This window comes from Ipomoea triloba, chromosome 15 (assembly GCF_003576645.1).
Source record: "Ipomoea triloba cultivar NCNSP0323 chromosome 15, ASM357664v1".
Taxonomy (NCBI): Eukaryota; Viridiplantae; Streptophyta; class Magnoliopsida; order Solanales; family Convolvulaceae; genus Ipomoea; species Ipomoea triloba.
This window is the reverse complement of record NC_044930.1, coordinates 21930551-21952078: the sequence shown is the minus strand read 5'-3', so window position 1 is coordinate 21952078 and position 21528 is coordinate 21930551. Positions and strand designations below refer to the sequence as shown.

At 33.1% G+C, this 21528-nt stretch overlaps 1 protein-coding gene across 1 annotated transcript; it reads left to right on the top strand.

Moving 5' to 3' along the window:
- The first annotated feature begins 10937 nt into the window (after window positions 1-10937).
- LOC116005522 (UDP-N-acetylglucosamine transporter UGNT1) lies at window positions 10938-16922 on the top strand. The gene is made up of 10 exons (XM_031245734.1): window positions 10938-11274; window positions 12343-12419; window positions 13705-13866; window positions 13967-14100; window positions 14919-15049; window positions 15126-15170; window positions 15301-15398; window positions 16144-16251; window positions 16419-16475; window positions 16606-16922. Exons 1-10 carry the CDS (start codon window positions 11121-11123, stop codon window positions 16678-16680), a joined length of 1041 nt encoding a protein of 346 aa, XP_031101594.1. The 5' UTR covers window positions 10938-11120; the 3' UTR covers window positions 16681-16922.
- Window positions 16923-21528: the final 4606 nt, after the last annotated feature.

Genomic DNA, 21528 nt, shown 5'->3' with positions numbered 1-21528 from the left:
TGTCCCTCACAAGCTCCCCAAGGCAGGAGCGTGGAAGACTTTTAAGTTTGGGGTTCAAATTTAGGAAAACTTTAATTTAGAGCTTGCAAACAAGAAAAAGTCTTTGTCTACTAAAATTTTTGGACTTTTAATACTTCAATTTACGTGACAATTATAACTTTTTTGCTTGATTGTTCTTCCTAAAATCAATTCAATTTTTTTTTTTTTTACATAATTGACATGGTTTAATTTGATTCGTATATCAATATCATCTTCTAATAATGTTTGAGGGTACGTAAAATTTTCATTTTCAATGTTTGGCATCAAACGCACATCTCTATACACACACACAAATTTATGCCCACCATACCACCGTTGATAAGCGTGGCCCCGTTATGAAGATGGAATGGGGTATCAATGCTCCCACTCGAGGTCCCCACCATCTCTCCCCTACCCATTAATTGTCCCCATTATCATAACCCTCCAAAGCAAGACCACCTCAGCTCAAACAAAAACAAAGCAATTATGATGGGTGTTAAATCACTGATTCAATAAACAGTATTTAGGGAAGAGATAAATATTCGAAACTTGATAGTCACAATATGAGAATTATATCTAAAGTGAACAGATTTCTTGTGTGCATCGAGAATGTGGGATTCAACTTTGGATAAAACAAAGCAATTACCCTAGTTAGAAATGAATGCATTGGATATACAACAATATAATTCATGATGTGTAGAGTGTTTGGTTCAAAGCATTTATCATCTCAGGTCTCTTTCAGCCTCTGGACAAGTGTACTGTCTCGCACTCTACACTATACTTTATCCCATCCAACCATGATCCATGCATCCCCCCCCTGTACACTCTCAGTGGGTGGGCTGTATATATTGTTGATGGTTGCTGTCTACATTTTAATATGAGTTTCATTGCCATATGCTTCAATCACACGTGAGGATGTCAGGATTTAATATGGAAAATTGACACATTGCATCTCTATTTTGTTTTTAGAGATATGGGTCTAAAAAACAGCATAATTATAACTTCTAGCAAGTAAAAAATCATGGTAAATTGGTAACGTGTTAAAATATGCTGGCATTGTATCCGTCTCTAGTTCTAGTTGTTAACTTTGCATTTAATATATATGTACAAAGAAATGGATTATGTAATATATGATTTATTGATTATATATAAGGTAGTATTTGTTTTATACTTTTTCAATCATTTTCCGCCCAAAGAATCAAAGTTACCATTACCAAGGTTCGCTCATGTGACCATCCATTTGGAATGGTAATAACATAGGTGCCATCACACTACATAATAGTTGACAGATCATATGAGAATTTATTTTTAGGAGAAAATTAAAAATAATCTCAGTAACATTTTAGTAATTTTCTTCAATTTTGAAAGTAAACTTCCCAACATTATAAGATACATTTTTCAATACTATACTGTGCATTTTTTGCTAGTTTGAGAATGTAGTGCCCTAGATTGGGTAACGGTCTTACTAGTTGATCCCCCTCTCTCAGTTAAAGAGGTGTCTCACTTTCGCCCACTTCTCTTAGTGGGGACCAACTCTAAGGTTTGTTCAGTCCTGCACTCCTTAATGTCTCAGTCATGATTCCATCTAGATGGTCAACTCTACTTGGTGAAGCTATCTCTTCTAGTAGTCGCTCTTGGTTGCGAGCTGCCTTGTTTCTTCGCCTCACTATTGCGTTGATTTCATGGTCAATTGCTAGTAAGCCTTGCACACCTTTAGCTAGAACGGGTTTCCATGCAACTAGCTATCAATCTTCAAGCACAAAGACAAACAAGTGTTCCTTGCAACTAAAAGTAGGTTCAAGTGAGAGTAATAACAATTTAAATACCCAAAAAGTTCAAAAACAAACAAAGTAAATTGCAAAAACAACAAGTAAATGATGGTGGTTAGACTCTCTAACTTGAATGATTTCCCATATTAACCCAAATGGACTCATTACTCAAAACCGATGGCACTCCCCGACAACGGCGTTAAAAATTGGTTTTAGTGGTGATGGAAAAATAAGAGTATCATCCTCAAGAAGTGGCTTAAAGGGAATTTAAGTAGTGGGGGGTTAAGCACAAGCTAGACAACAAGTAATTGAATTAAAAAGGCAATAGATAAAATAGAGATTTAAACCAAACAACCTTTCATGGATGTTCTTGGGTGTCTTATGTTTAAGTGATGATGTAATTCCCGATGAAAAACTTGGGAAAATGATATAAGTACCAACGCGACTCTCATGTTCAATTGGACTATCAACTAATCCTAAGTCCCCCTCTCTTGGCAACTTGGCTAGATGAAGCAATTCAACAAACACTTTGTGTGCTCATTTCTTTCAAACTCCCTTTACTCAAAGAGTCAAAGGTGAGTTAGAAATATGAAATGCATGACTATTGTGTAGTCCTATTCTCATACATGAAACACTAATTCCAAATACCTATTGTGTAATTTAGCCATAACTATGGAAGGGTCAATTCAAGTTCACCAAACTCACAACCAAGTTCAACAGGAAGCTAAGACATTACAAGAACTAATTTTGGCAATTCAAATTAAATCACATAGGCTCCCTGGAAGTTCAGTCCAAATCCCTAGAGATGTTTAACTACTTATAATTGAAATGTAAACCAAAGAAGTAATTGAAGTAATGAAACATTGAATTCAGAACTACAAGAAATGTAAAATGCAAAAATTTGAATTGGAAAACTTAACTTTGGTGAACCCACATTGAAGTAGAAAAGAGGAAAGTGTATCATACCAAGCTTTCGGAGCTTGCTTTAAGCCGTAGAGTGCCTTCTTCAACTTGTATACTTTGTCAACACCAACGTCCTTCAAGAAACCCGGAGGTTGTTCAACGTACACCTCTTCTTCAAGAAGTTCGTTCAGAAATGCGCTCTTGACATCCATTTGATACACTTTGAAGTCTTTGAAGGCGGCATATGCGAGAAAGATGCGAATAGCTTCGAGACGTGCCAGATGATTGAAATTTAAAGAATAAATTTGGAAATTGATGTTTAATTGCAATTACAAAGGGTAATCTTCCTCTAAATCTTCCAATAGATGATGGATTACATTGTTGAAAAGTTCTACGAGGGTTTCTGTGGAGAAAAATCTAGAGGGAGAACAGAGAAAATAAAATAAGGTTTCAACAAAATAACCACTCCAAGTTATTTATAGCTTGAAGTTTGCACCAAATTGCAGCCCACTAGACAAGGAGTCACGATGGGACTCGCTGTGTGAGTTCCACCGTGAGTCTCAATGATCAAATTCTATTCATTGAGACTCATGCTGGTACTCACAGTGTGACCCCAGTGTGAGGTTCAAGGATCAAAATCTGATCAGCACACTCATGCTAACACTCACACCGTGAGTCTCCTTATCAGAAACCCAGTCACGGACTAATGTTGACAGTCACAGTCACAGTGTGAGTGCTAGCGTGAGCTTCTCCATATTGCATTCACGCTACCATTCAGCTCTATTCATTCCCCGGTGTGCCCTTCGGTTCTTGCCTTGTGCCCTAATGCCTCGTTTTCTTTAAAGATTAACCTCCTCTCATGCTTCCTTGCACCATTACTCAATCTTTTCTTCCTTCAATAAAAAAAATTAACAAATTAAGCATTGTTCCACATTCCTTTACCTAACTATTGAGCAAAAAAAATAACATATATGAAACACAAATATAAGCTATTTCATGGCTTATCACTCAATCAATTGAAGAAGAAATAAGATGACCCTTATATAGTGTAACTGTCTTGAACTAGTCTTTGAACAACCTTCGAGCTGATTCAGTCTTCAAGTATGAGAAGTGAACTACTTTTGCTATTATAGACTCTAGTTCAGACTCTAACTATATTCTTAATACAATGACGGAACGAAATGTTGAACTACTTTATTCCATAAAACTTTAAAAATATAGAGGAGTAAAAAGAATATCTTTTGTAAAATCTTTATGCAACAATCATTTTATTAACAAAAATAATATTTTAAACCAACCACTCACTTATACCAATTTTTTTTAGTAGTTTCATGTACACTCCTAATTATTCAATAATAACACATGTAAACTACATGATGAAAAACAAAAATGCATGAATACACTACATACCAATCAAGTATTCGACATTGTACTCTTTTGCTTTTATATATCTTTTTCTTTTTATGGCATAGTGGGACAATTGGTCTGATAGTGTAGGGTTGGGAGGTGGAGTTATCATTCTATGAATCTAATGCATCTTCCATGCATGATGCTAATGAGTCAAAAGGAAATTAACCAAGATGATGGGAGATAGAGAAGGGATATGATCACAAGATAGAGATTCTTAATGTTTTTAATTGATGTTATTCGAAACTTTATTAATCGAAATTATATTGGAGATGTGTTTTTTTTTTTTTTTTAAATAAAATGTATAGAGAAGTTGATGTTTGTGTGGATAGATTTACAACTCACGTTGGAAACTCTATCAAATGATATGCGGCTGATCTCGACTGCTTAGCTTATTGTATTATATTGATATAGAGTTGCATGCTACTATACGTTTTATTAATTGTTCTGTAGTGTTTCCATTGTTGGGCATATAATATAGAAATAATAAATATGTAGTTTTCGGTTAAGTCTGTGGCACAATGTATTTCTAGTACGATTTATCTCTCTTATGTAATTTGTGGGCTATTACATAGGGACAGAGTTTGCCTAATGTACACCATCAGGTAGTGGTTGTACGTGAATTTCTCTCTTCATCTAAACAAATAAATAAAATAAACATATAGTCCAAGTGTCCAACTATTAACTTAGTGTTTTAGCTTAAACCGAATACATCTTTCAATTTTGTATCAAAGATGTTTATCCACATGTTGCTTGGAAGTTGGAGTATATTAAAAGTAATTAGCCCCCACATGCTTGTTGGACATAAAATGTGTAAAATAACAAATGTGTAGTCCAACTATGAATTTAGCTTTCTAATTAAGACAGAGCAAATTATTCTATGAACTCGGGTCCACCTTGCAAGGTAGACTTTTTCTCGGATTCAAAATACACAATTTAAAATTTACACACTGAATGTTCACAATTATTTGAATTGTGAACATTTAGTATGTAAATTGTAATGGGTTCACCTTGCAAGGTGAACCCGATTTTATGGGATAATAACTATTGTTGAGACAGACACATTTTTCAATTTTAATTTCATTAAGTTTAAAAGAAAGTAGAAAATTAAATTATTAAAAAGAAAAACTTATCTCATTGTATTTGAAATGTCATTTTCTTGGGCATTATTTATGTAGTGAGAGACAATCATTGAATTTAGTTTGAGTGTTAAAAACTCCCTTTAGGTTTTGTTATACTCAAGCAGCAGCCATCAACTTTTGCCCCCTAATTTGAAGATGCATGAATGCCTCTGTCATATGTTGTTTCCTAATTCCTAATCCTATTTCTTGAACCATCCATCTATACTTTTCAAGATTGGACATTATTATTATTATTATTCATATCAAGGAAAGGAAGATTGGGTGATTCAATTCAGTGACGTGATTGTATAGCATAGTCATGATGATAAGACTGAGGCTGTGTTTAGTTGGTAGGTTTAGACATAAGGGATGTGTATCAAAGTGATTGCTAGTGTTTGGTTGATAGGTTTTGAGAATACTATTATGGGTTTGGAATACCTATTAATGAGAAAATTTATACCCTTATTAAATAAGGGTTTGATTTCCCTTTCTCCTTTCTTCCTCATTCACATTCCACCCAAATACCAAACATGCTAAATACTTTCACCAAAACTCATTATCATTACTAAGTATTTGATACTCATTCCGATTCCGATTCCGATTCATATGTGCGAACTAAACGCACCCTTAATTTTGCTAGGTCCAATAAATTAAAGATGGTGTAGTAGTACAATTAAGGATGTGGATTGTAAACTCAACTCAATTTTGGTGTCTAGTAGAGAAGTTATTGAGTTGAACTAGGCACGCGTTCTCAACCTAAATTAATACCAACTCAATAGCTCGCAACTCATTTAAACAATTAAAACACATGATGAAGTCTCAACAATTGGAATTCAGTTAATTCATCTAATCTAAAGACTAAGAAAATTGATAGCATAAATTATCAAATATAGGATTAAGAAACTCGTATAAATTATCAAAAGAGTTAATCCCATTTTTGTTCCTAGATTTACATGTGACAATCCACTATTAGCTTTAAGCCCTTTTTTTTTATTAGAACATTCACTTTTGGTCCTAGTATTATTGTGGCATGATCATTTTTTACCCTTTATCACCAAAATAATTTAAATATTGTTAAATATAAGGGCATTTCGGTCTTCAATTATGAATTTTTTTTTAAAAAAATAAACATAAAAATTATAATGGTTCAACCTACTTTGTATAAAAAAGATTGAAATACATTTGTATTTAACGTCATTTTAACGATTTTGTTAAAGAATGACTAAAAATGGTTATACCACAATAATACTAGGACTAAATGAGGATGTTTCAATAAAAAAAATTACTAAAAGTGGACTATCACCTATAAATCTATAACAAAAAATGGAATTAACTCCATTATCAAATATAGGGTTAAGGTTGCCTAATTTGTTCAACCGCCTCCATGTTTATTGTAAATGACTAAATGTATGTGCTATCGTGTTATATAAGAGCAACCTCAATGAAAGTTTTTTAGATTTTTTTTTTTTGTCGCCAATAATTTTTTTTTAAACTATACATATATAATTTTACTTGTTTTCATTACAATCTGGGACCAACATAAAACTTGTCCAAAAACCCTACCAATGTTTTGGTTGCATGGCCTATTTGGTTGGATGTAGTTTGGGAGAAATTGCAATTCATTGAATTCCTAAATTACAATGTTTGGTTGGAGGGAATTGCAATTCATGGGGTACCCCCATGAATTGCAAGTACCCCATGAATTGCAATTCGGTGGAGAGAAGGGGCAATTTGTTGGTGTAAAGACAATTTTGCCCCTCCTCCTATATCCTTTGTCTTTTTTTTTTTTTATTTGAAAGAATTATTATTATTATTATTATTATTATTATTATTATTATTATTTTGAAAGAATTATTATTATTATTATTTGAATGAATTATTATTATTACTATTATTATTATACTTATTATTATTATTATTTTGAAATTATTATTATTATTATTATTACTACTACTACTACTACTACTACTACTACTACTACTACTACTACTACTACTACTACTACTACTACATCTACTAAAACATAAGGGCATTTTAGTCATTTTGTCACTTCTTACCTTTCAATTCCCTGTACTCCTATTTCTGCATACCAAACACTGTAATTTCAATTCCTACTTTATTCATTGAATTGCAATTCCACCGAATTACAATTCTTTTCCCCCCTAATTCCCCCCTCCCAACCAAACGCCCTGTTAAAATGTTGTACTAGTAGAGACATTAGTAATAGTAGCTTGTACTGCTAGGAACCTCAACTACTTAAGCTATCTAAGCATTGCACTATATTCTAGTCACCCAAAACAAGTTCAAAACAATACAAAGGCTCTGTGCCATCTTTTATATATATTTGTCTTGTCCATTGTATATATTCGGTTCAAATTATAACAATCAACATTGTACATAGACTACATAATTATATGCATTATGTTGTATTATACGGAGTAGATACACCATAGATTCACTTTTAGTGTATTATCTAAAAATAACCTATAATACATTAAAAACAACATTTAGTATACTAAAAATGAACATGTATCAGTAGTCCACGATATAATGTCATTTTGTGTTAAGATAAGAAAGGTCATTTATTATACAATCGACTATGGTCCACAACTCCATGTAACGTTGTATGGACAATGATCATCAAATGAAACTGTAATAGAATTAAAATGATACTTTATTATTGTCATAATAAAACTAGCGTGTGAAAAATAAAACTAAAAAATAGAGGTCATTCAATAAGGTATTGTCAAATGAAACTGTAGTATAATTAAAATGATACTTTAGTATTACTATAATGTAACTAATGTGTGTATAAAATGAAATTAAACTATAACTAAACAAGTGTGTGTAAAATGAAATTGAAAAATAGAGCTCATGCAATAATGTATTATCAAATGAAACTGTAGTAGAATTAAAATGATAAGTTGGTATTCTTATAATGAGATGTGTGTGTACGTGAAAAATGAAACTAAAAAACAAAGCAGTATTACCAAATGAAACTGAAATTTAATTATAATGGTATTTAGGCAAATTATTCTGTGGACTCGGGTCGAAAATGACGTAGATACATAATTTGTATACTAAATGTTCACAATTTACCTTTTAAAAGTTGACAATTTGTATTCATATGTTCCTTTCAAATACTGCAGTCAATTCCAATACTAAAAATACACAATTTAATCTTTTAAAAATTTAATACAGTCTTGTATTCGCAAATTCCCTTCTACATTTGTTATGTGTTTTAACTCTTTTTTTTTTTTTGAATACATGTGTTTTTTAATACATTTGTGATGTGTTTTAACTTAAAAACACAATTTACGTTTGACAAGTTCATAATTTCAATACTAAAATTACACAGTTCAACATCGTTTAGGTCTAGGGTACACTTGCAAAGTGGACCCTGGCCCATGGTATAACACGGTATTTATTTCATGGTCGACAGTAAAATTTGCCAAGAAAGGCCTTGCAATGACTTGTGAATTGGGCTTATCTTGACATATTCAGATATTCTGTTAACATTGGTTTGATGGGGACCATTTGGGGTTTCTAAGATCCAAAAGTAGCCTTATTCAGCCCAATTTGACCAAGTCAACGTTGACGCCTGGTTTGCAAAAGTTGACCAAGACCGTCAAATATGACTGACTACTGCGTTGAAAGTTGAAACGTCCAAGGGGCAAGGGCAATGAACCCTCCTTTTATACAACTTGAGTTCAAGTAATGAATTTGAATCTTTTCTGAATGTCTTAATACTTTGAATGATTTACAATCTTCTTCCAACTTAAAAAAAATTGTATAACATAAATATAAAATAACTAATTTATTATTATTATTATTATTATTATTTTAAATAAACCAACACCATTAATAATGCATTAAGACATTACAAATGAGCATACGATGAGTGATGCTCCAAACCACACTTGATGCAAAAATTTTACCCTTTTGCAATATTTAGTCATTTTGATCAAATTTTAATAAAAAAAAAATTAGGTAATTAAAATGCATCATATTTTCAGTTTAGAACTATACATTTCTTTCTTTTTATTTTTTGTTAAAAATTTAGTTGAACTAACTAAAATGTGGTAATTAAATTAAAAGTTGTATATCAAATTGTAAAAGAGATGGTCTCATGTGAAACCATCTCACATGTATTAATCCGTGAGGCATGTCGGATATTTTTTTTTTTAAAGGGTTATAACATAATTGTATATATAGTCAATATTTTAAGCCTTGAATATAATATTTTATATAATAAAAGTAGTATTTTATAACAAAATTGTAATAAACAATTTGCATGAATTAAAGTAAGATAATAACATAATTGCATATATTATCAATACTTTAAGCCATATATATAATAATATATAGCACACTTTGTCGCAAAACTCTAATAGACAATTTGTAAGAAGGAAAATATTTGGTGTAGTCCCACTTTACACTCACTCTCACATGTTTTTTATGTAGACACTTTTCTGTGGATCCACATGATGAAAATAACCAATTTCTATTTGCCACATCAGGGGGTAGAAGTAAGGGGGTAGAATTTGGGAGTATGTGTAGTAGAACTCTTGTAAGAAATAAAATAATAACATAGCAATATGCAATCAATACTTTAAGCCTTATATATAATACCTTATAATATAAATGTAGTGCTTTATAACAAAACTGTAATAAATAATTTGCAGAAAAAAAAGAGGTAAAAACATAACAGAGTAACATAGATAATCAATACTTTAAGTCATATATATAATACTTTATAGCAATATAGCATAAATGTAATACACTCGAAAATAAAGTAAAAACATAACAAAGTTACATATATCATAAATACTTTATGATGTGGTTAATACGATCGTTCCCACAAATACGTATAGATAGTATGTCGGAACGTATATGGATCCTTTAGTCGTTTGCTTGTTGGTTTAAGGCGTTAAGCTATTGACCTCGGAAAAGGTAACAGTGGGTCAGAGGGTCTCGAGCTGACAATGGTTATGTGGAAACGCCAAAAGTCCATCCCTCTAGCATTTAATGCGGTATTTATAGGGGGGGGGTGTGAAAGGAACACATGCTGGAGGCTCGGCATGCACAACACACGTGATTCATGCATAGGGGAAGATCGGGGGCTTTGATGATTTCCCCACGTGTGCTAAGATTCCTAATGCCCTCGTTTTCACTGCGAATGGCTTAAACTAAGGGGAAAAAGGCTTAACTTTCTAAATGGAGAAGGTCGGACAGCTCGTTCCGACCTAAAATGGTCGGGGAGGATCCTTTAGGCGGGCAAAGACTATTGGGTGTTAAGCCTATGCTCGTTTTGCCAGCTTAGGTCAAGGCGATCAACTATAAGGTCAGTTATGATCGAAAATAATTTCTCTCGATAACTTAACCGGAGACTAAGCATGTATATAGTACGTACAAATTAGTTAGTTCGAGGAATATTCCATATCACTTTAAACCTTATATAAATATAAAATATCATTATATAGCAAAATTACATATACAATCAATACTTTAAACCCATGTACCATAAAATCAAAATTCTCTAATTGGATTGAGATCCTTGAAATCACCTCACATGAAAATTTGCTAATACTTTAATAATTTAGTGAAAATTTATTTTCAGGAAATTGGTCTCCACTCTCCATGTAAGAAAAATCTGAAAATTGAAATTACCAAAAAAAAAAAAAAAAAAAAACTATAAAATGAAAAAGCGTGCAAGGTACGAAGGAAGTGATGCCGGAGGATCAAAGCTTATGAAATTTCGGAGGATTTGAATATCTCTGACGGACTGACGGAGCTTTTTAACCAACTTCAAACGCGAATTCATATAAATACATAACGTGTATACATATACATATATAGAGAGAGAAGAAGAAGAAGAAGAAAAGAGATCTGAAGTGTGATAATGGCTTCGAATTCGATGAAGAACCCTGCGCTACTGCCGTTGACGACCGCCGATTCTGCGCCGGCGGATAGATCGACGGAGGAGAAACTTTTCAAAGGATCGGCGATGACCAAGCGCGGAGCTTACGCTGCCATCTCTTACATGTCCTGTGCTGGTGCATATTTTCTGACTTTGACTTGTTCAAATTTAAAGCTTCCTTCTTTTCATTTCTGAATTTGAAGAAATTACACCTGTTTCATGGTGAAAAGTCTTGAACAATTAAAAGTTTAGGAGTCTTTATTCTGCTTTTACTTAGTAGTAGGATACTAAGATTCTCTTCTGTTTTATATTTTCCCCGATTAATTTTCATCAGCGAGAAGCTGTGAAAGTTCATTTATCTGAAAAGGATTAGTTAAATTCCTGATCTTGAATGAAAACCTTCCAGAACTTATAGCATGCTATTATAGTATTAGGTATAAAAAATTGAATCCAAAAAGTTTTCTTTTGTTCAATTTATTACTATAATTTAACATAATTTGAAACTGATTTGTCCTTAAGTTGATGGTATATTAATTTAGTGGAGTGGGAGAGAATTTTGAGTTATGATGTACTCATATATATAATTGCTTTGAAGCTGATCTTGATGTTTCCCCTGAGGTTGCTCGCCCGTGGAATTGGTTTGATTTGTTACCATACTCTACAAGCGACATTTGTTTTTTTCACAAAGGCTTCATGAATACTCTGAACTCATTTTGTAACAATTCATGTTACATTGTGGGATTAGATATTTATGATATTATGCAGATGGATTTTTCTGCTATATATGCTAGACTTAAAGCTTGAAATGGTTTTGAAACATGACAACCTAGTGTCTAGTACTCCTTATCAGGCAATAATGACTTAATTTGCTCTAATGGAACTCTGGCTTTTGGGGTTGAGCTTCAGGACATGGTTCTGATTTCACTCTATTGTCTATGAATTGAGATTTTTCCTGGGTTCATCACTGAAGTGCTCAATACCAATAAGGTTCAATCACATATTCTCAAGTATCAATGATCCCTTTGAGTAATACAGCTCAATATGTGAAAATATCCCTACTTTTTTGCCCCTTGTTTATTTAGATAATATCTTACTTTGAATGACGTTTTGTACTTTTGTTGCAAAGCTATTTGATGATAGGTATTCATTGATTCACCTGCTCTGATGGTCATCATTTAAAATAGTGTTTTCTTTGAATTTACAGTTCTTCTAGTGTTGTTCAACAAAGCAGCTCTTTCTTCATACAATTTCCCATCTGCAAGTGTGATTACACTATGTCAGGTATCATTTAAATCTATTTCTCAGCAGCCACTGCCAATATGCCATTCGTATGAACTTATTTTCCATCCTTCTGATGTGTTATACATATTCTAAGTGAACCTGTCAATCACCAAAGTTTCAATTTTGTATGTGGGGGGACTTAGGGCAGAAACAACATGGACTTCACTCCTATTTTCAATGAAAGAAACACTTGATTATGCTTGCTCTATTAACTTGAATTTGTAGTTATATTAATCCAAGGAAGAAATGAAAAAGTCAGCTTTATGGTCTACTGAATAGGACTGGACAACTCTTCAGTCTCTTTGGCTCAGTTTTGACTCAACTAGAACTCTGCGTATATTCCAAAAACTGAATCAAGAAGAAATTCCATTGTTGATAAATGATAATCAATTCAAATTGAAGGGAATCCAAAATTGCATTTTTTTGGTGCAGATATATAATTAAATTTACCAATTGATGCTTTAAATGTTGTGTTTATTCAAAATTGTGAATATGAGATCATATCCTTGGACCCAAATAGCTTCTAGGTATTTTAGTAGAGGCAGGGTTTGGATTTGTGATGTAATTTCTTAGGGTTTTGGGGGAGATTGGTTATCAATCAGGCATTTATTTGGGTTTAAGGTTGACCAAATATTGAACATCTGAATCTGCAAAGAAAACCAAATTTATTCTAGATGAATTCTTTACTCTCACAACCTACTCATTCTTGAACTGACTGATCCAAGTCACAGATATACAGGTCTAGCCTTTGGTTTTTCTGGGTTGGCCTGCAGTATGCCACCTCTACCCTTTACATTCCTTAGATTCAGTTAACAAGTATAAGATTTAGAGAACTCATTGTTAGCACTACCTAAGATATTCAGATGTAACATCGCCAGTATCTATTTGTTACTTGTATACCTGATCTATTCTATGCCTGTTGCTGTTTGGTTGAAAAGCTGAACTGATCCACAGCTTTCCCAACTACTGTAACAACAAAAGCTTATACAACTGTATAGAGATGCACTTTACCACTTTCTTAGCATTGTTTAGACAGACATTTATCTATGTAAATTAGGGCATTTATGATCCTTCTACAATTAATATTTTACAAGCTTGTGTTCTTTTAATGTTCTGAAAACTAAATTGTGGAAGTTTCACGTTTGAATGTGCAAGTTCATTCTATTCTGGATATTTCCTGCACATTCATGTCAATTTACATGATTATAAATTTTTTTTTGTTTTTCATTATATGCATTGATGATTTATTTTTTCTACCCCTGCACCCTTTGGATATCTCCTGCAGATGATATGTTCATGTTGCTTTCTCTACATGTTACGACGCTGGAAACTGATTTCTTTTCATTTGGGTGAAGCCCCAACAGCATCTGATAATTCTAAAACATTTGTACCTTTAAAGACAGTGATTGATACCCTACCTTTGGCTGTGACCTATCTCCTGTATATGGTACACATTTCATTTATATTTAAATTTGTTTTTTTATATATTACTTCAATTCCTCTCTTAAATGAATGCTACTTTTGCCTTTTCTGGTTCTCCTTGAAAGCTAGTCACTATGGAGTCTGTTCGGGGAGTAAATGTACCAATGTATACAACTCTCAGGAGGACAACTGTCGTTTTCACTATGATAGTGGAGTATATTCTTGCAAAGCAGAGGTATACACGGCCTGTTGTCGGAAGGTAAGGTGTTAAAGTTATCTTTTGATATTTCTTTTTTATGTTATTTATAAGTATACCATTGTTAGAATCTAAGATTGGGCCGAGGTCACTCAACTGGGTTGTATTGCATATGGGCCAAATCGCACTAAAAGATTGAATCCAATCAATTAGCTAGTTTAACCATGACCTTATAAATCCATATGTTTCTCTCTTATTTTTCAATGTGGACTCTTAACAAATGTTAATAACTGAAGTGGAATTTATTTTTAAAATACATGGCTAATGAGGGCATCTACATCAATGGAGATTGCTTGGTTCTTGGAACAGTAAAAGATAATTCGGAAGGAGAGAAATAAGAGAGAGAAAGAATTAGTTGCTCCTGCAAGCTTTGAGATATTTAGGATTCCAAGAAAATAAAAACATTTAATGCCTGTGGCTTGCTGTGCGCGTTTGGCACACAGCAGCGCCCATGCGGGCGCGTCAGGCGCGCCTGACAGCCTTTTTTTTATTTTATTTTTATTTTTTATTTATTTTTTATTTTTTAAAATCATATTTGTTTTTTTTTTCTTCCTCCCACTTTCTCTTTCCTAATCACACTTACAAAAACCCTTCAAAAACCGCGAAATATCTCCATTGATAAGGATGCTCTGAGTGGGATTTGCTAAAATGACAACTATTAGTTGTGTTGGCAAAACTTAATGAAAATGAAGATAAGAAAAAGTAGTAAAAGTTTGATGGGGATAAAATCAAATATGTACCATTTTTCAGATGATAGATGCGATGTCTTTTACCTGAAGTGTTACATTCTAATTTGTGCATTTGACTAATGGTTACTTCAGTGTGGCATTGATTGTGTTCGGTGCATTTGTTGCGGGATCTCGGGACTTATCATTCGACTTGTATGGTTATCTTCTTGTTTTCTTAGCCAACGTCACAACCGCCATATATCTCGCAACTATAGCTCGGATTGGTAAATATACTCATCCATTTGCTGCTATCTTTCCTGGCAACTTCATTTATACTTACTGATATTTTGATTCATCCAGGAAAATCAAGTGGGCTTAATAGCTTTGGCCTTATGTGGTGCAATGGTATTGCTCTCTTGTCCTTACCTTGGATGTGCACTCTAGCTACCTTCTTAATTGTTCCCAAAGCCTCCTGTTTTTTGTAGAGAGAACCTAGTAATGGTTAGATGTGATTTTTTGGATTTTCCTGTTACAGGGATTGTTTGTGGGCCTGCTTTACTTGTCTGGACATTTATTAGGGGTGACTTGATGATGACCTTTAATTTTCCATCTTTGCTTTCACCTGGTTTCCTGGTAAGATCTGTTTTCCATCTCAAGGACATAGCAAAATATAATGACTTGGTTCTTGTTGCAACCTTGTCAACCATAATATGTAATATAGTAGCCTACATGTAGAATTTTATTACTGTGACTTCTTTTGGCAGTAGTGGAAATTTATTTCGATCATTTTCTTTACAGAGAACTATTAAATTTTAACATAATAGAACTGAACCAGTGATTAGTGAATCACATCTCATAAAAAACATGGGGAAGATGCAAGAATATAGAACAAAGTAATTTCTCATGGAGTAGTGGAGAGATCCAATTTTTGTCTTTAAATAAATTCACCCTCTGCCCTCCCCATACAGACCACCCTTTGCTGCACATTTCCAATTATTGTTATTCCATAAGTTTTAAAACTTTCCTTTGTCACCATCTGCTGATAAAATCCTGGAGCCCCACGTAATTATATTTTGTGTATTTAAGAACAAACTGGGAAATTAATAATGTTTTTCTCTGTTAACTTGGTGCCTGTATTGACCTTTCTCATTGCTGTGATTGGAATCACTGAAAATTGCAATTATCATAATATGTTTTTCACCCTTAAATTGATGCTGTATTTGAAGCCCATTTTTAAAACTCTTGATGTTAGCAATATCATTTTTGAAATCCAGGAGGACCATAACTTTTAAATATCTGTTTTTTTCTTTCTCATTTTGTTTATGTGCATATAGCAGTATGTCACATCTTCTAACTTATATATGGTATAAATATGCAGGTTGTAATGCTTCTCTCTTGCATTTTGGCCTTCTTCTTGAATTACAGTATATTCCTGAACACCACTCTAAATTCAGCGCTTACACAGACAATTTGTGGAAATTTAAAGGTTTGTTTACGTGCAAGTATATGCTATGCATCATATTCCCTAGATTAACCCAATATACCACAATTTTGTGAGGAAAAAAAGAGAAACGGAAACCTATTACAGGTGGCTCCCACATTGCTGGCGACACAGCTAAAACTAATAATTTGTCAATAATTCTTCTTATGTAGGATCTTTTCACCATTTCACTTGGCTGGGTGATCTTTGGGGGTCTTCCATTTGATATGGTGAGAACAGAACATATATTACCATGTTTACTTCAATTCTCCAGTTTTCCGTTTCTCTAGAAAAATGGAAAATTCCACGGTTGTATTACATTTGAAACTAAGATACAAGTTCCTTTCGCTTTATTTCCAGTTGAATGTCATCGGGCAGCTTCTCGGTTTCATCGGCTCTGGTCTATATGCCTACTACAAGCTTATAGGAAAATGATTGCCTGAGTTGTCTTCCTCGGAGGCGAGATAACGTTGCAGCATTTTTGTACAATTGATTTAGGCTTCTGAAACAGAACTCGAGTAAGTTTTACACAAGAACCCTGAATCCATTCTTTTGGAGCGAGCTTTTGCCGTTGTTTCCTATGTGCAGTACTTTGTGTGCTGAGTGTAATTTAGGGTATGTAGGCATTGTATCTAACTGCAGCAGCTCCTAGACGAATATACTTTCTGTGTAGACCACTTTTTTTTTTTTTTTTTTTTTTTTTTTTTAAATTGCTACGCGAAGAATCAATTCATTCCATCCAATCAATCTCTCATTTCTTCTCTCACCATTCCCCGACTCTTACTCACAACGATTACTCAATAGTGCGTTTCTATTTAGTTTGCTTATAATTGGTCGGCTCAAATGAAGTGGGGTAATAAATAATTTTCACATGGAGTCAAATTTAGAACCTTATAATTACTTAATTAACTGTTTAATCAATTTAAATGGAATTATCTCTCGTTCTTCAAATCTCATCATTGGGATTCAGGATAAGAAAACCTTTCTCTAGCCAAATTGGCAGGAAGAAAGGGAAAAAATATATTCAGGAAATGTTGTTTCTACTCAAGAAAAGTAAAAATTTATGATGTATGAAAACTTTTGGAGGAATGGGAACAAAAAATATCTTACTTTTGATATTATTATGGGATTTGAAGATCCCCTACTACTACGATAATTGAACAACATATGCTTTGTGACAGTATTACAATGGAATCAAATGATTAAAAAAAAAAACTTTTCGTATCAACTATGTAATAAAGTTGGAATGATAAAACTAAAAAATTGTATCAATAGGCATATTCAACATGAAACACGACTACTTCAACTACATCGTGTTTGTCAAGTGTTGGATATCTCGCCCATGGAACCTATTGCACTCGATGCTCAAGAAAATTGGTTCGCCGGTTTCTTTGATGTTGATGGGCACATCGGTATCAATATGAGAAATCCACAACGAGGACTTGAACTAACAATTGTAGTAACTAATAAGCTTTGCCAAGATGTAGAGTCTTGGAACTTGGAAGCAGGCGCAGCCCTGAGAAAGGGCGAGCTGAGCCCTTGACCAGGGCCCATGCTTCAAAGGGGCCCACCACCCCTGCCATAATGTTATATATATACTGTATATATTTAAGTATAATTATTTAATATAAGTTGAAGTTAATAAAGTCTGGCTTAGTGTATTTGGTGGGACTAGTGGTTAATATAATTGAAGTCATTGTGTTGAAACCCCACATGTACTTCTCCATCAACTTTTTTCTTTCTCCCTATCTTTAGAAAATGAATTGCCAAATGTAGTTCTCCATTAAAATTTTTCTCCCTACCTTTAGAATATGAATTAAGGGATTTATTGATGTTATATAGTATTAGAGTTGTAAGTTATGAATTCTATTTCTAATTGTATTTTTCCTCCCTATCTTTAGAAGATGAATTTAGGATATTATATAGTATTAAAATTGTTAAGTTATGAAATTAATTTCTATATCTAATTGTATTTTTTGAGTTGTAATTTTGTGATTTTTTAATTTTAACATTCTTATAATTATAGTGATATTTATAATATAAATTGATTTGTGATTCATATCAGATTTTGAATATATTTCAATCAAAGTAATTTACTATTTATATTTAGAAATATGTTATTTTGTGAATTTTATAATGTGTTATGTATATATAATATATTTTGTGCGTAATCGTATTCAAATTAATCTTTAAAAAAAAACCTGAAATTGATATAACTAAAAAAAAAAAAAGTATTTATAAATATGATATCAATAGAGAAATGTGATTTATAATGTGTTTTCTATTTGAACTATTTTATCCAATTAATTATATTTCAAATTTAGTTATGAATATAATAACATTTTAATGTGTTTTATTTATTTCCCCCAATAATTAAGATGTTATGTTCTATTCTTATTTGTAAGTTTTATTTTGTATATTTTTATTAATAATTACTTTATTATTTACTATAATTACAATGTGATTTTCTATAAGGCTTTTTTATTTTAAATTGTTTATCCGTTTTTATAAAGTATAATTATTTATTTATGAAGGCATTGATGCAGTTATTAATTATTTTGCATTTAGTAAAGAATCTAGAGTTGCTTTTATTATAATTATTGTGTACGCAAAAATGTTAAAGCCTTGTAAATCTTATTTCAAGTTATTTGATATTAGTATTTTTTTATTTAATTTAAATTTTACTTATGAAAATAATATTAATTTCATATAGCGGGCCCATTTTTGTTGTTATGCCCCGGGCCTATAAAATGATAGGACCGGGCCTAGTAGTGAAGTTGGGGTAGATGCTGAAATTAGAAGTGAAACTGAAAGTGAAAGTGAAAGTGAAAGTGACAATAATAATGAGCATGGTACTAACAGTGATAGTGACCAAGAGAGGGATCATAACACTACTCCAAATCAGGGTAGGGATAAGAGAAAAAAAAAAAAAGAGCAAGAGTAGATGATGAAATTGTACCTCAATATGTGCTACCATCAGATATTCCTTTAGAAGATGCCCAAGATTCTGAGTATTATGATTCGGAAAATCCACCTACAGTTGAAGAAGAAGCACAAAATGATGAAGGGAATGAAGTGCAGTCTAAGTACAATGATAAGTACCCTAAGTATAATCCTAAATGTGATCCACCCATTATTGAATTATGTATGTATTTTGATGATAATGTGCAATTCAAGCTTGCTATGATCAGTTATGTTGTACACACAAAGAGAGATTTATTTTGGAAAAAAAATGGATTAAAGTATGTTAGGGTAGAATGTCTCGGAAAGGGATGTGCATTTCATGTTAGTGCAGGTTGGGAAGAAAGAACTAGGTGTTTTCAAGTGAAATCAATTATGTTGGAGCATAGATGCAACTCTCAATTCACCTTAGGGATGGTTAGTCAGAAGTGGTTAGAATGGAAATATGAAGAAAAGGTAAGGCAAAATCCTACTATTGGTTATTCGGAGTTGAGTAGGGTCATTAAAGCTGAGTTGAACATCAATATCACAGTGAGTATGTGTAGAAGAGCCATAATGAGGATTCTAAAAAAGTTGGATATAAGGTATGAGAGTCAGTTCAAGAGACTTAGAGACTATGCTCAAGAGTGCTTAAATTCAAATCCAAGTTCTACTGTGAAGATAAAAACTACAAGAACTGTTCCTACTTCACCCTTGGTGTTTGAGAGGATATATGTATGCTTTAATGCCATGAAGAAGGGATTCTTAGCGGGATGTAGGAAGTTTATTGGACTTGATGGATGCTTCTTGAAGGGCAAATTAAAAGGTGAAATCCTCACATCTGTTGGTAGGGATGGAAATATTCAGATGTACCCAATTGCTTGGGCTGTAGTTGAGATTGAAAATAGCTCTTCATGGAGATGGTTTTTGGAGCTTCTGAATGCAAACTTGGATATTACGTACAACAATGAATGGAGTCTAATGAGTGATCAACAAAAGGTAAATAATCAAATTTCATTTTCTCAATCTATTTCTTTGTATTTTTTGAATTTGTTTGTATGTATTTAAATTCATTTTGCTTTGTTTTGTGGCATATCTTTTGTAGGGATTATCTTGTGTCATTCAAGATCTATTCCCTGGAATTCAACATAGAAACTTTGATAGGCATGTGTATGCCAATTGGAGTAAGAACCATCGAGGGAAGGTACTAAAGACTCATTTCTGGCAGATTGCAAAGACCCCAAATGAAGCACAACTTGTTGAAAATTTGAAGGCTTTAGAGAAGATAGATGTTGCTGCCCGCGTTGATCTTGACAAATATCCTTTGCAATTTTGGTGCAAGGCTTACTTCAAGGAAAATGTGAAGTGTGACATGGTAGATAACAACTTGAGTAAGGCATTCAACAAAACTTTGTTGAATGCAATGTCAAAGTTCATAATTCCAATGCTTGAGGATATACAGGTGGCAACAATGAAGAGGGTTGCAAAGAAAAAAGCATGGGCTCAAAATTGGAGAGGGAATTATGGGTCATTGGTTATGAAGAAACTGAATGAAAGCATACTTGGGAGTGCAGGTTGGGAAGTGACATTCAATGGAGTTGAGTGGTATGAGATTAAAAAGGACAGATTTCAATTCAAGGTAAATTTACAATTGATGACATGTTTTTGTAGGCTTTGGCAGTTGACTGGTATCCCATGTCGTCATGGAATTTGTGCAATATTTCACAAAGGACATCAGCCTGAAGAGTACATACATGAATGCTATAGTAAGGAGATATACTTGAAGACATATGAGCATGTAATCCAACCATTGAATGGGAAATCTTTTGGCCAAGGACTGAAGGTGATGAAATACTTGCTCCTATTCCAAGGAAGATGACTGGTAGGCCAAAGAAGAGAAGAAAGCTTGAAGAAAATGAAAAAAACAAACAAAAAGTGAGTGTAGAGGTTAGAAAGTTGTCTAGAAAAGGAAGAATTATGACATGTCAATTGTGCAAGGGAAAGGAACATAACAAACGATTTTGTCCTACATTGTCAAGCCAACAAGTAGAATCTGCTGGCTCTTCTGCTGTTAGAGGAAGAGGAAGACCATCGACTGTTGTGAGGGGGCACTACAAGAAAAATGCTCATAGACAACACCACAAAGACAACAGTTTTTAACAAAAGTGTTGTCTTTTGTTTAAATGACAACAGTTTTGTCCAAAACCGTTGTCTTTGACGCAACACTTTTGCCAAAGACAACGGTTTTTACCGAACCGTTTTCTTTAATGTGTTGTCTTTGTCCATTTTGTGAAAAGACAACACCACAAAGACAACTGTTTTTTTTAAAAACCGTTGTCTATG

Coding starts and splice junctions, on each gene's coding strand:
- LOC116005522 (XM_031245734.1), top strand. CDS start 11,121: ATGGCTTCGAATTCGATGAAGAACCCTGCGCTACTGCCGTTGACGACC. Junction 11,275..12,342: donor CTCTTACATGTCCTGTGCTG/GTGCATATTTTC, acceptor TTGAATTTACAG/TTCTTCTAGTGTTGTTCAAC. Junction 15,399..16,143: donor TGCTTTCACCTGGTTTCCTG/GTAAGATCTGTT, acceptor ATAAATATGCAG/GTTGTAATGCTTCTCTCTTG.